Consider the following 16204-nt stretch of genomic DNA (forward strand, 5'->3'; position numbering starts at 1 on the left):
AATTGCTAAAATATACTTAAGGATCAAAAAGGTCAAACTATAAATAATTTCAAATTCCTTATAAACCGTATTTTATATATTAAACTTATACAAAACAGATTGCATCATTTAAAAAAAAAAAAATCTTTATACGGATAGCCAGGGGCACACGCCAACACTCAGACATTATTCACAAACTAAATATTTGTGTTTAGTGAGTCCTCCAGATCAGAGGCAGAAGGGATGACCAGGGATGTTCTCTGTTTAGTGAGTCCTCCAGATCAGAGGCAGTAGGGATGACCAGGGATGTTCTCTGTTTAGTGAGTCCTCCAGATCAGAGACAGTAGGGATGACCAGGGATATTCTCTGTTTAGTGAGTCCTCCAGATCAGAGGCAGTAGGGATGACCAGGGATGTTCTCTGTTTAGTGAGTCCTCCAGATCAGAGGCAGTAGGGATGACCAGGGATGTTCTCTGTTTAGTGAGTCCTCCAGATCAGAGGCAGAAGGGATGACCAGGGATGTTCTCTGTTTAGTGAGTCCACCAGATCAGAGGCAGTAGGGATGACCAGGGATGTTCTCTGTTTAGTGAGTCCTCCAGATCAGAGGCAGTAGGGATGACCAGGGATGTTCTCTGTTTAGTGAGTCCACCAGATCAGAGGTAGTAGGGATGGACCAGGGATGTTCTCTGTTTAGTGAGTCCTCCAGATCAGAGACAGTAGGGATGACCAGGGATGTTCTCTGTTTAGTGAGTCCTCCAGATCAGAGGCAGTAGGGATGACCAGGGATGTTCTCTGTTTAGTGAGTCCTCCAGATCAGAGGCAGTAGTGATGACCAGGGATGTTCTCTGTTTAGTGAGTCCTCCAGATCAGAGGCAGTAGGGATGACCAGGGATGTTCTCTGTTTAGTGAGTCCTCCAGATCAGAGGCAGTAGGGATGACCAGGGATGTTCTCTGTTTAGTGAGTCCTCCAGATCAGAGGCAGTAGGGATGACCAGGGATGTTCTCTGTTTAGTGAGTCCACCAGATCAGAGGTAGTAGGGATGGACCAGGGATGTTCTCTGTTTAGTGAGTCCTCCAGATCAGAGGCAGTAGGGATGACCAGGGATGTTCTCTGTTTAGTGAGTCCTCCAGATCAGAGGCAGTAGGGATGACCAGGGATGTTCTCTGTTTAGTGAGTCCTCCAGATCAGAGACAGTAGAGATGACCAGGGATGTTCTCTGTTTAGTGAGTCCTCCAGATCAGAGGCAGTAGTGATGACCAGGGATGTTCTCTGTTTAGTGAGTCCTCCAGATCAGAGACAGTAGAGATGACCAGGGATGTTCTCTGTTTAGTGTGTCCTCCAGATCAGAGGCAGTAGTGATGACCAGGGATGTTCTCTGTTTAGTGAGTCCTCCAGATCAGAGACAGTAGAGATGACCAGGGATGTTCTCTGTTTAGTGAGTCCTCCAGATCAGAGGCAGTAGTGATGACCAGGGATGTTCTCTGTTTAGTGAGTCCTCCAGATCAGAGACAGTAGAGATGACCAGGGATGTTCTCTGTTTAGTGAGTCCTCCAGATCAGAGACAGTAGAGATGACCAGGGATGTTCTCTGTTTAGTGAGTCCTCCAGATCAGAGGCAGTAGTGATGACCAGGGATGTTCTCTGTTTAGTGAGTCCTCCAGATCAGAGGCAGTAGGGATGACCAGGGATGTTCTCTGTTTAGTGAGTCCTCCAGATCAGAGACAGTAGAGATGACCAGGGATGTTCTCTGTTTAGTGTGTCCTCCAGATCAGAGGCAGTAGGGATGACCAGGGATGTTCTCTGTTTAGTGAGTCCTCCAGATCAGAGGCAGTAGGGATGACCAGGGATGTTCTCTGTTTAGTGAGTCCTCCAGATCAGAGGCAGTAGGGATGACCAGGGATGTTCTCTGTTTAGTGAGTCCTCCAGATCAGAGGCAGTAGGGATGACCAGGGATGTTCTCTGTTTAGTGAGTCCACCAGATCAGAGACAGTAGGGATGACCAGGGATGTTCTCTTGATATGTGTGTGAATTGGACCATTTTCCTGTCCTGCTAAGCATTCAAAATGTAACGATTACTTCTGGGTGTCAGGGAAAATATATGGGGTAAAAAGTACATTATTTTCTTTAGGAATGTAGTGATGTAAAAGTAGTCAAAAATTACAGATACCCCAAAAACCACTTAGGTAGTACTTTTAAAGTATTTTTACTTAAGTTCTTTCCACCACTGACTTTACAGAAAGTAGGCTACTTTGACAGACAGTGATGTGGTGCTCAGTGGTGAGGCTGAGGCAGACTGTAATGCATACAGGAGGAAGCAGAGGAGACCGAGAGAGGTTAGTACAGTGGTGAGGCTGAGGCAGACTGTAATGCATGCAGGAGGAAGCAGAGGAGACCGAGAGAGGTTAGTACAGTGGTGAGGCTGAGGCAGACTGTAATGCATACAGGAGGAAGCAGAGGAGACCGAGAGAGGTTAGTACAGTGGTGAGGCTGAGGCAGACTGTAATGCATACAGGAGGAAGCAGAGAAGACAGAGAGAGGTTAGTACAGTGGTGAGGCTGAGGCAGACTGTAATGCATACAGGAGGAAGCAGAGGAGACCGAGAGAGGTTAGTACAGTGGTGAGGCTGAGGCAGACTGTAATGCATACAGGAGGAAGCAGAGGAGACCGAGAGAGGTTAGTACAGTGGTGAGGCTGAGGCAGACTGTAATGCATACAGGAGGAAGCAGAGGAGACAGAGAGAGGTTAGTACAGTGGTGAGGCTGAGGCAGACTGTAATGCATACAGGAGGAAGCAGAGGAGACAGAGAGAGGTTAGTACAGTGGTGAGGCTGAGGCAGACTGTAATGCATACAGGAGGAAGCAGAGGAGACAGAGAGAGGTTAGTACAGTGGTGAGGGTGAGGTAGACTGTAATGCATACAGGAGGAAGCAGAGGAGACAGAGAGAGGTTAGTACAGTGGTGAGGCTGAGGCAGACTGTAATGCAGGAGGAAGCAGAGGAGACCGAGAGAGGTTAGTACAGTGGTGAGGCTGAGGCAGACTGTAATGCATACAGGAGGAAGCAGAGGAGACCGAGAGAGGTTAGTACAGTGGTGAGGCTGAGGCAGACTGTAATGCATACAGGAGGAAGCAGAGGAGACAGAGAGAGGTTAGTACAGTGGTGAGGCTGAGGCAGACTGTAATGCATACAGGAGGAAGCAGAGGAGACCGAGAGAGGTTAGTACAGTGGTGAGGCTGAGGCAGACTGTAATGCATACAGGAGGAAGCAGAGGAGACCGAGAGAGGTTAGTACAGTGGTGAGGCTGAGGCAGACTGTAATGCATACAGGAGGAAGCAGAGGAGACAGAGAGAGGTTAGTACAGTGGTGAGGGTGAGGTAGACTGTAATGCATACAGGAGGAAGCAGAGGAGACAGAGAGAGGTTAGTACAGTGGTGAGGCTGAGGCAGACTGTAATGCAGGAGGAAGCAGAGGAGACAGAGAGAGGTTCATACAGTGGTGAGGCTGAGGCAGACTGTAATGCATACAGGAGGAAGCAGAGGAGACAGAGAGAGGTTAGTACAGTGGTGAGGCTGAGGCAGACTGTAATGCATACAGGAGGAAGCAGAGGAGACAGAGAGAGGTTAGTACAGTGGTGAGGCTGAGGCAGACTGTAATGCATACAGGAGGAAGCAGAGGAGACAGAGAGAGGTTAGTACAGTGGTGAGGCTGAGGCAGACTGTAATGCAGGAGGAAGCAGAGGAGACAGAGAGAGGTTCATACAGTGGTGAGGCTGAGGCAGACTGTAATGCATACAGGAGGAAGCAGAGGAGACAGAGAGAGGTTCATACAGTGGTGAGGCTGAGGCAGACTGTAATGCATGCAGGAGGAAGCAGAGGAGACAGAGAGAGGTTCATACAGTGGTGAGGCTGAGGCAGACTGTAATGCATGCAGGAGGAAGCAGAGGAGACAGAGAGAGGTTCATACAGTGGTGAGGCTGAGGCAGACTGTAATACAGGAGGAAGCAGAGGAGACAGAGAGAGGTTAGTACAGTGTTTCTATGTTTAGGTCAGGTGTAATTAGCCTTATATGGTTCTCAATCAGGGACAGGTGTTTGACGTTTCCTCTGATTGAGAACCATATAAAGGTAGGCTGTTCACACTGTTTGTTTGTGGGTGATTGTCTCCTGTGTCCGTATATGTTACCACACGGGACTGTATCGTTTGTTTGTAGTCTGTACCTGTTCGTGCGTTCTTCGTTATATGTAAGTTCACATGTTTTAGGTCAGTCTACGTTCGTTTGTTATTTTGTAGTTTGTTGAAGTGTTATTTCGGTTTTCGTCCTTACTTTAATAAACTTCATTATGTCAAATTATCACGCTGCGCTTTGGTCCAATCCCTACTCCTCCTCTTCTTCCGAAGAGGAGGAGGACACCCGTTACACCTACATTAAAATACAACCACTGTATGTTTCAATATAAACATCTCAACAGGACCTATCCTCCCTATAGACCTACATTAAAATACAACCACTGTATGTTTCAATATAACATCTCCACAGGACCTATCCTCCCTATAGACCTACATTAAAATACAACCACTGTATGTTTCAATATGAACATCTCTACAGGACCTATCCTCCCTATAGACCAACATTAAAATACAACCACTGTATGTTTCAATATGAACATCTCAACAGGACCTATCCTCCCTATAGACCTACATTAAAATACAACCACTGTATGTTTCAATATGAACATCTCAACAGGACCTATCCTCCCTATAGACCTACATTAAAATACAACCACTGTATGTTTATATATATTGTGGGGCAAAAAAGTATTTAGTCAGCCACCAATTGTGCAAGTTCTCCCACTTAAAAAGATGAGAGAGGCCTGTAATTTTCATCATAGGTACACTTCAACTATGACAGACAAAATGAGAAAAAAAATCCAGAAAATCACATTGTAGGATTTTTTATTAATTTATTTGCAAATTATGGTGGAAAATAAGTATTTGGTCAATAACAAAAGTTTATCTCAATACTTTGTTATATACCCTTTGTGGGCAATGACAGAGGTCAAACATTTTCTGTAAGTCTTCACAAGGTTTTCACACACTGTTGCTGGTATTTTGGCCCATTCCTCCATGCAGATCTCCTCTAGAGCAGTGATGTTTTGGGGCTGTTGCTGGGCATCACGGACTTTCAACTCCCTCCAAAGATTTTCTATGGGGTTGAGATCTGGAGACTGGCTAGGCCACTCCAGGACCTTGAAATGCTTCTTACGAAGCCACTCCTTCGTTGCCCGGGTGGTGTGTTTGGGATCATTGTCATGCTGAAAGACCCAGCCACGTTTCATCTTCAATGCCCTTGCTGATGGAAGGAGGTTTTCACTCAAAATCTCACGATACATGGCCCCATTCATTCTTTCCTTAACACGGATCAGTCGTCCTGGTCCCTTTGCAGAAAAACAGCCTCAAAGCATGATGTTTCCACCCCCATGCTTCACAGTAGGTATGGTGTTCTTTGGATGCAACTCAGCATTCTTTGTCCTCCAAACACGACGAGTTGAGTTTTTACCAAAAAGTTATATTTTGGTTTCATCTGACCATATGACATTCTCCCAATCTTCTTCTGGATCATCCAAATGCTCTCTAGCAAACTTCAGACGGGCCTGGACATGTACTGGCTTAAGCAGGGGGACACGTCTGCCACTGCAGGGTTTGAGTCCCTGGCGGCGTAGTGTGTTACTGATGGTAGGCTTTGTTACTTTGGTCCCAGCTCTCTGCAGGTCATTCACTAGGTCCCCCCGTGTGGTTCTGGGATTTTTGCTCACTGTTCTTGTGATCATTTTGACCCCACGGGGTGAGATCTTGCGTGGAGCCCCAGATCGAGGGAGATTATCAGTGGTCTTGTATGTCTTCCATTTCCTAATAATTGCTCCCATAGTTGATTTCTTCAAACCAAGCTGCTTACCTATTGCAGATTCAGTCTTCCCAGCCTGGTGCAGGTCTACAATTTTGTTTCTGGTGTCCTTTGACAGCTCTTTGGTTTTGGCCATAGTGGAGTTTGGAGTGTGACTGTTTGAGGTTGTGGACAGGTGTCTTTTATACTGTTAACAAGTTCAAACAGGTGCCATTAATACAGGTAACGAGTGGAGGACAGAGGAGCCTCTTAAAGAAGAAGTTACAGGTCTGTGAGAGACAGAAATCTTGCTTGTTTGTAGGTGACCAAATACTTATTTTCCACCATAATTTGCAAATAAATTCATTAAAAATCCTACAATGTGATTTTCTGGATTTTTTTTTCTCATTTTGTCTGTCATAGTTGAAGTGTACCTATGATGAAAATTACAGGCCTCTCTCATCTTTTTAAGTGGGAGAACATGCACAATTGGTGGCTGACTAAATACTTTTTTGCCCCACTGTAACATCTCCACAGGACCTATCCTCCCTATAGACCTACATTAAAATACAACCACTGTATGTTTCAATATGAACATCTCTACAGGACCTATCCTCCCTATAGACTGACATTGAAATACAACCACTGTATCTGGGACCTTACCACATCAGATAATAATAAACCAGACTAGATCAATCTGGGACCTTTACCACATCAGATAATAATAAACCAGACTAGATCAATCTGGGACCTTTACCACATCAGATAATAATAAACCAGACTAGATCAATCTGGGACCTTTACCACATCAGATAATAATAAACCAGACTAGATCAATCTGGGACCTTTACCACATCAGATAATAATAAACCAGACTAGATCAATCTGGGACCTTTACCACATCAGATAACAATAAACCAGACTAGGTCAATCTGGGCCACAGTCACACACTTGTTTTAATATCCCTGAACGACAAAGTATAAATGTTTTTTCAAGAGGTGACCGGGAACAAAATAAAGTGAAGTAGTTTAAAGAGACAGTTTTTTCAGAGTACCACAGTGGTTTGTAAACCAGGCTTTAGTGACATTTAACACGATAGAGAAAAGCCCACGTCTTTAAACTATACCCGGCGTCTGTGTCGTGGTGTTGCTGTAAATATGTCGTATTTTTATGTTTGAAGAGCAACACAGTGGTTTCTACATCACGTCCTTCTCCAGCAACACGGTTGTTTCTACTTCACGTCCTGCTCCAGCAACACGGTGGTTTCTACATCACGTCCTGCTCCAGCAACAGGGTGGTTTCTACATCACGTCCTCTTCCAGCAACACGGTGGTTTCTACTTCACGTCCTTCTCCAGCAACACGGTGGTTTCTACTTCACGTCCTGCTCCAGCAACACAGTGGTTTCTACTTCACGTCCTTCTCCAGCAACACGGTGGTTTCTACTTCACGTCCTGCTCCAGCAACACGGTGGTTTCTACATCACGTCCTTCTCCAGCAACACAGTGGTTTCTACATCACGTCCTGCTCCAGCAACACAGTGGTTTCTACATCACGTCCTGCTCCAGCAACACGGTGGTTTCTACATCACGTCTTGCTCCAGCAACACGGTGGTTTCTACATCACGTCCTTCTCCAGCAACACGGTGGTTTCTACATCACGTCCTGCTCCAGCAACACAGTGGTTTCTACATCACGTCCTGCTCCAGCAACACAGTGGTTTCTACATCACGTCCTGCTCCAGCAACACGGTGGTTTCTACATCACGTCCTGCTCCAGCAACACGGTGGTTTCTACATCACGTCCTTCTCCAGCAACACGGTGGTTTCTACATCACGTCCTGCTCCAGCAACCCGGTGGTTTTTACATCACGCCACTCTCCAGCAACACGGTGGTTTCTACATCACGTCCTGCTCCAGCAACACGGTGGTTTCTACATCACGTCCTGCTCCAGCAACACGGTGGTTTCTACATCACGTCCTGCTCCAGCAACACGGTGGTTTCTACATCACGTAGAAAAAAGTCAAAGGGGTCGGAACACTTCGAATGCGCTGTATATAACTAATAGGCTACGTGAATGAACCTACAGCAGCCAAGGTGATAATGGCTGGGGTCATTGTACAGCTAACAGGCTATGTGTTAGTAGAAGGACTGAGGTAATAATGGCTGGGGTCATTGTACAGCTAACAGGCTATGTGTTAGTAGAAGGACTGAGGTGATAATGGCTGGGGTCATTGTACAGCTAACAGGCTATGTGTTAGTAGAAGGACTGAGGTGATAATGGCTGGGGTCATTGTACAGCTAACAGGCTATGTGTTAGTAGAAGGACTGAGGTGATAATGGCTGGGGTCATTGTACAGCTAACAGGCTAACAGGCTATGTGTTAGTAGAAGGACTGAGGTGATAATGGCTGGGGTCATTGTACAGCTAACAGGCTATGTGTTAGTAGATGGACTGAGGTGATAATGGCTGGGGTCATTGTACAGCTAACAGGCTATGTGTTAGTAGAAGGACTGAGGTGATAATGGCTGGGGTCATTGTACAGCTAACAGGCTATGTGTTAGTAGAAGGACTGAGGTGATAAGGGCCGGGGTCATTTTGTCTTTTTCTGCTGTTCTCCAAATAGCATTTTAGAGATTTTAAATTGTATAGAAACACAGTAAATGAACTTCAACATTGTAATTTATTTTTACGTGTTCACCCTAATGTCTGAGAGAGAGAGCCTGAGTGGATGTTCACAGCATAGGATCTCCAGTGGCTCTCACGATCATTAATGTAATCCGCCCGCCAGCCAGCCAGCCAGCCAGCCAGCCAGCCCAGAGCAGACAGCTTTTACTACGGTGTCAGCCGGAACCAACCTCTATCCCCCCCCTGTATTAACCCTGCTGTAGTCTGCTCCACTCTCACTGAACTCACTGTTCCCAGTGTGTCCCAAATGGTACCCTAATCCCTGTATTAACCCTGCTGTAGTCTGTTCCACACTCACTGTTCCCAGTGTGTCCCAAATGGTACCCTAATCCCTGTATAAAAAAATAGGGTGCCATTTCATACGCAGACTCTGTCTCACTGGCTCTCTCTATCAAAATTATTCCTCTCAGAACTGCAATTTGGGATAATAGTACACCAGACAAGATCAATCTGGGACCTTTACCACATCAGATAATAATAAACCAGACTAGATCAATCTGGGACCATGTATCCCAATTGTCTGTTTGATAAATCTTTGGACGTGAAGTAGAACCATTATTTTGCTCTTCAAATATAACAATACTACAAATGAAGTATGACGTGGCATTCTGGTTCCATTCGTGTGATAACTGACCAAGTATGACTTTGCATTCTGGTTCCATTCTTGTGATAACTGACCAAGTATGACTCTGCATTCTGGTTCCATTCGTGTGATAACTGACCAAGTATGACTTTGCATTCTGGTTCCATTCGTGTGATAACTGACCAAGTATGACATGGCATTCTGGTTCCATTCGTGTGATAACTGACCAAGTATGACTTTGCATTCTGGTTCCATTCGTGTGATAACTGACCAAGTATGACATGGCATTCTGGTTCCATTCGTGTGATAACTGACCAAGTATGACTTTGCATTCTGGTTCCATTCGTGTGATAACTGACCAAGTATGACTTTGCATTCTGGTTCCATTCATGTGATAACTGACCAAGTATGACATGGCATTCTGGTTCCATTCATGTGATAACTGACCAAGTATGACTCTGCATTCTGGTTCCATTCGTGTGATAACTGAGCAAGTATGACTCTGCATTCTGGTTCCATTCGTGTGATAACTGACCAAGTATGACATTGCATTCTGGTTCCATTCGTGTGATAACTGACCAAGTATGACTCTGCATTCTGGTTCCATTCGTGTGATAACTGACCAAGTATGACATTGCATTCTGGTTCCATTCGTGTGATAACTGACCAAGTATGACTCTGCATTCTGGTTCCATTCGTGTGATAACTGACCAAGTATGACATGGCATTCTGGTTCCATTCGTGTGATAACTGACCAAGTATGACATTGCATTCTGGTTCCATTCGTGTGATAACTGACCAAGTATGACTTTGCATTCTGGTTCCATTCGTGTGATAACTGACCAAGTATGACATTGCATTCTGGTTCCATTCGTGTGATAACTGACCAAGTATGACACTGCATTCTGGTTCCATTCGTGTGATAACTGACCAAGTATGACATTGCATTCTGGTTCCATTCGGGTGATAACTGACCAAGTATGACTCTGCATTCTGGTTCCATTCGTGTGATAACTGACCAAGTATGACATTGCATTCTGGTTCCATTCGTGTGATAACTGACCAAGTATGACATGGCATTCTGGTTCCATTCGTGTGATAACTGACCAAGTATGACTCTGCATTCTGGTTCCATTCGTGTGATAACTGACCAAGTATGACACGGTATTCTGGTTCCATTCGTGTGATAACTGACCAAGTATGACATGGCATTCTGGTTCCATTCGTGTGATAACTGACCAAGTATGACTCTGCATTCTGGTTCCATTCGTGTGATAACTGACCAAGTATGACTCTGCATTCTGGTTCCATTCGTGTGATAACTGACCAAGTATGACATGGTATTCTGGTTCCATTCGTGTGATAACTGACCAAGTATGACACTGCATTCTGGTTCCATTCGTGTGATAACTGACCAAGTATGACATGGCATTCTGGTTCCATTCGTGTGATAACTGACCAAGTATGACATGGCATTCTGGTTCCATTCGTGTGATAACTGACCAAGTATGACTCTGCATTCTGGTTCCATTCGTGTGATAACTGACCAAGTATGACACGGTATTCTGGTTCCATTCGTGTGATAACTGACCAAGTATGACATGGCATTCTGGTTCCATTCGTGTGATAACTGACCAAGTATGACATGGCATTCTGGTTCCATTCGTGTGATAACTGACCAAGTATGACTCTGCATTCTGGTTCCATTCGTGTGATAACTGACCAAGTATGACATGGTATTCTGGTTCCATTCGTGTGATAACTGACCAAGTATGACACTGCATTCTGGTTCCATTCGTGTGATAACTGACCAAGTATGACATGGCATTCTGGTTCCATTCGTGTGATAACTGACCAAGTATGACATGGCATTCTGGTTCCATTCGTGTGATAACTGACCAAGTATGACATGGTATTCTGGTTCCATTCGTGTGATAACTGACCAAGTATGACTCTGCATTCTGGTTCCATTCGTGTGATAACTGACCAAGTATGACATGGCATTCTGGTTCCATTCGTGTGATAACTGACCAAGTATGACTCTGCATTCTGGTTCCATTCCTGTGATAACTGACCAAGTATGACTTTGCATTCTGGTTCCATTCGTGTGATAACTGACCAAGTATGACATGGTATTCTGGTTCCATTCGTGTGATAACTGACCAAGTATGACTCTGCATTCTGGTTCCATTCGTGTGATAACTGACCAAGTATGACATGGTATTCTGGTTCCATTCGTGTGATAACTGACCAAGTATGACGTGGTATTCTGGTTCCATTCATGTGATATCTGACCAAGTATGACATGGTATTCTGGTTCCATTCATGTGATATCTGACCAAGTATGACATGGCATTCTTGTTCCATTCATGTTCTCGCTTGCTACAAGTACATAAGCTACTCGAGTGACCAACATCAATCATCCTGGCTTGTGTACAAGGCCTCTGTATGGTAGCTGTAAATGAATAGTCCTGTACAGTGCACAGGGTTACTGAGTGACTCTGACAACAGTAGCTGACTGACTGAGGAATGTTAGAAAGCTGTTTACGGGTCGGTACCTCTCAATAGAACTACTGAATCATTCTGTAGTTTACATCGTGAGGCTCTCAGGAAACCAGGGTCGGTACCTCTCAATAGAACTACTGCTTCATTCTGTAGTTTACACCGTGAGGCTCTCAGGAAACCCGGGTCGGTACCTCTCAATAGAACTACTGCATCATTCTGTAGTTTACACCGTGAGGCTCTCAGGAAACCCGGGTCGGTACCTCTCAATAGAACTACTGCTTCATTCTGTAGTTTACACCGTGAGGCTCTCAGGAAACCAGGGTCGGTACCTCTCAATACAACTACTGCTTCATTCTGTAGTTTATTGAGGAATTTTCCAGTGATATGTAGATTAATTGTCACATTTTCCCCTTTTTTTGTTGCTTGTGTGCGTCATTCTGACTCTACAGACGATTCTGAAAGAAATACGTCCCCTGAGCCATTTAGGGATCTGTGCTTTTCTTACAAACCCCGCTCTAGCTCCTTCCCCGTTAACCACACAGACAACTGGTTGGTATCTACGGACGCAGAAGAAACACACCAGGTTTAGAAGTCCGAAATCACGCCGGTGTGACAGTGGGACTCATTGGGTTAACTACTCATTAACTCACACTACACTGTGTTTCAACACTGTCATGTGCCAGTCTGTCATTGATTGAGTGGTGACACAGGACATATTTTATTCCAGAAAAATAATATATATATCTCTATCAATCAATAACACAAAATGCAATAAACAGACGACTACATAAACGTAATGTAGACAGGGGAATTACATGTCAAAACAAACTGTACACATTAAGAGACGTGGTTGAGTGGTAAAACATTCACATATACAAAGCTCCCCAACAGGAGACGAGGGTTTATTCGCTGGTTCTACCGCCTGTATCACCCTCTCAGGAAGTTGTCATAACCACTTCCTGTCTCTCTCTGCAGGTGGGCCTTTTGAGTGGGATCTGTCTGATCGTAGGAACCATGATCGGCTCTGGCATCTTCATCTCCCCGAAGGCAGTGCTGCTGGAAACGGGAGCCGTAGGACCATGTCTGTGTGTCTGGGCCGCCTGCGGGGTGCTGGCTACACTGGGTGAGGACACACACACACACACACACAGGCTACACTGGGTGAGGACACACACACACACACACACACACACACACACACACACACACACACACACACACACACACACACACACACACACACACACACACACACACACACACACACACACACACACACAGGCTACACTGGGTGAGGACACACACACACACACACACACACACACACACACACACACACACACACACACACACACACACACACACACACACACACACACACACACACACACACACACACACAGGCTACACTGGGTGAGGACACAGACACACACACACAGACACACACAGACACACACACACAGACACACACACACACACACACACACACACACACACACACACACACACACACACACACACACACACACACACACACACACACACACACACACACACACACACACACACGCACACATTACCTGACCTGACCTGTCCTGGGTAATCTCTAACCAGACACTAAATGACACCATAAACTGAGATAGATTACCTGACTAACCCTGTCCTGGGTAATCTCTAACCAGTCACTAGTGGTGGGAAAGAATGATAGGAATCTCTTAAATCAGGAATGATCAAAGTGAGAAGGGCTCCGTGTGAGAAGGGCTCGGTGTGAGAAGGGCTCGGTGTGAGAAGGGCTCGGTGTGAGAAGGGCCCCGTGTGAGAAGGGCCCCGTGTGAGAAGGGCCCTGTGTGAGAAGGGCTCTGTGTGAGAAGGGCCCTGTGTGAGAAGGGCTCTGTGTGAGAAGGGCCCTGTGTGAGAAGGGCCCCGTGTGAGAAGGGCCCCGTGTGAGAAGGGCTCCGTGTGAGAAGGGCTCCGTGTGAGAAGGACTCTGTGTGAGAAGGGCCCCGTGTGAGAAGGGCTCCGTGTGAGAAGGGCCCTGTGTGAGAAGGACTCTGTGTGAGAAGGGCTCCGTGTGAGAAGGGCTCCGTGTGAGAAGGGCTCCGTGTGAGAAGGGCTCTGTGTGAGAAGGGCTCTGTGTGAGAAGGGCTCGGTGTGAGAAGGGCTCGGTGTGAGAAGGGCTCTGTGTGAGAAGGGCTCCGTGTGAGAAGGGCTCTGTGTGAGAAGGGCTCCGTGTGAGAAGGGCTCCGTGTGAGAAGGGCTCCGTGTGAGAAGGGCTCCGTGTGAGAAGGGCTCGGTGTGAGAAGGGCTCGGTGTGAGAAGGGCTCGGTGTGAGAAGGGCTCCGTGTGAGAAGGGCTCCGTGTGAGAAGGGCTCCGTGTGAGAAGGGCTCCGTGTGAGAAGGGCTCGGTGTGAGAAGGGCTCGGTGTGAGAAGGGCTCTGTGTGAGAAGGGCTCGGTGTGAGAAGGGCTCTGTGTGAGAAGGACTCCGTGTGAGAAGGGCTCCGTGTGAGAAGGGCTCCGTGTGAGAAGGGCTCGGTGTGAGAAGGGCTCTGTGTGAGAAGGGCTCTGTGTGAGAAGGGCTCGGTGTGAGAAGGGCTCCGTGTGAGAAGGGCTCGGTTTGAGAAGGGCTCGGTGTGAGAAGGGCTCGGTGTGAGAAGGGCTCCGTGTGAGAAGGACTCCGTGTGAGAAGGGCTCCGTGTGAGAAGGGCTCGGTGTGAGAAGGGCTCTGTGTGAGAAGGGCTCTGTGTGAGAAGGGCTCTGTGTGAGAAGGGCTCTGTGTGAGAAGGGCTCTGTGTGAGAAGGGCTCCGTGTGAGAAGGGCTCGGTGTGAGAAGGGCTCTGTGTGAGAAGGGCTCTGTGTGAGAAGGGCTCGGTGTGAGAAGGGCTCCGTGTGAGAAGGGCTCGGTGTGAGAAGGGCTCTGTGTGAGAAGGGCTCCGTGTGAGAAGGGCTCGGTGTGAGAAGGGCTCTGTGTGAGAAGGGCTCTGTGTGAGAAGGGCTCGGTTTGAGAAGGGCTCGGTGTGAGAAGGGCTCCGTGTGAGAAGGGCTCCGTGTGAGAAGGACTCTGTGTGAGAAGGGCTCTGTGTGAGAAGGACTCGGTGTGAGAAGGGCTCTGTGTGAGAAGGGCTCTGTGTGAGAAGGGCTCTGTGTGAGAAGGGCTCCGTGTGAGAAGGGCCCCGTGTGAGAAGGGCCCCGTGTGAGAAGGGCCCCGTGTGAGAAGGGCCCCGTGTGAGAAGGGCCCCGTGTGAGAAGGGCTCCGTGTGAGAAGGGCTCCGTGTGAGAAGGGCTCCGTGTGAGAAGGACTGGAGCTTCATCCCAGATGGCACCCTAATCCTATGGGTCTGGTCCTACTACCCCATAGGGCTCTGGTCTAAAGTAGTGCACTATATAGGGAATAGGGTTCCATAGGGCTCTGGTCTAAAGTAGTGCACTATAAATAGGGAATAGGGTTCCATAGGGCTCTGGTCTATAGTAGTGCACTATATATAGAGAATAGGGTTCTATAGGGCTCTGGTCTAAAGTAGTGCACTATTAGGGAATAGGGTTCCATTTGGGAGGCATGCTGACTGTGAGAAGGATTGTGTCGGTGTGTTCAATCCCCCCACACCAGGAAACAGGAACATGGACATAGTGCACCTAACATGAACCCTCCTGATTTATTAAGTCTAGGAGGGAATTCCTCTCCCAACATGAACCCTGCTGATTTATTAAGAGTCTAGGAGGGAATTCCTCTCCCAACATGAACCCTGCTGATTTATTAAGAGTCTAGGAGGGAATTCCTCTCCCAACATGAACCCTGCTGATTTATTAAGAGTCTAGGAGGGAATTCCTCTCCCAACATGAACCCTGCTGATTTATTAAGAGTCTAGGAGGGAATTCCTCTCCTAACATGAACCCTGCTGAGTTATTAAGAGTCTAGGAGGGAATTCCTCTCCTAACATGAACCCTGCTGATTTATTAAGAGTCTAGGAGGGAATTCCTCTCCCAACATGAACCCTGCTGATTTATTAAGAGTCTAGGAGGGAATGCCTCTCCCAACATGAACCCTGCTCATTTATTAAGAGTCTAGGAGGGAATTCCTCTCCCAACATGAATCCTGCTGATTTATTAAGAGTCTAGGAGGGAATTCCTCTCCCGACATGAATCCTGCTGATTTATTAAGAGTCTAGGAGGGAATTCCTCTCCCGACATGAACCCTGCTGATTTATTAAGAGTCTAGGAGGGAATTCCTCTCCCAACATGAACCCTGCTGATTTATTAAGAGTCTAGGAGGGAATTCCTCTCCCAACATGAACCCTGCTGAGTTATTAAGAGACTAGGAGGGAATTCCTCTCCCAACATGAACCCTGCTGATTTATTAAGAGTCTAGGAGGGAATTCCTCTCCCAACATGAACCCTGCTGATTTATTAAGAGTCTAGGAGGGAATTCCTCTCCCAACATGAACCCTGCTGAGTTATTAAGAGTCTAGGAGGGAATTCCTCTCCCAACATGAACCCTGCTGAGTTATTAAGAGTCTAGGAGGGAATTCCTCTCCCAACATGAACCCTGCTGATTTATTAAGAGGCTTGGAGGGAATTC

The 16204-nt window shown here is 46.7% G+C and overlaps 1 protein-coding gene across 1 annotated transcript in view; it reads left to right on the forward strand.

Moving 5' to 3' along the window:
• LOC120024773 (b(0,+)-type amino acid transporter 1-like) overlaps positions 1–16204 on the forward strand; it is a 48889-nt gene that overhangs the window by 21254 nt on the left and 11431 nt on the right. The window contains exon 4 of the mRNA XM_038969058.1: positions 12606–12753. Within this exon, the coding sequence (XP_038824986.1) occupies positions 12606–12753 (148 nt within the window). The remainder of the gene's footprint in view (positions 1–12605; positions 12754–16204) is intronic.

The sequence above is a fragment of the Salvelinus namaycush genome, chromosome 30, assembly GCF_016432855.1.
Source record: "Salvelinus namaycush isolate Seneca chromosome 30, SaNama_1.0, whole genome shotgun sequence".
NCBI classification, from domain to species: domain Eukaryota; kingdom Metazoa; phylum Chordata; class Actinopteri; order Salmoniformes; family Salmonidae; genus Salvelinus; species Salvelinus namaycush.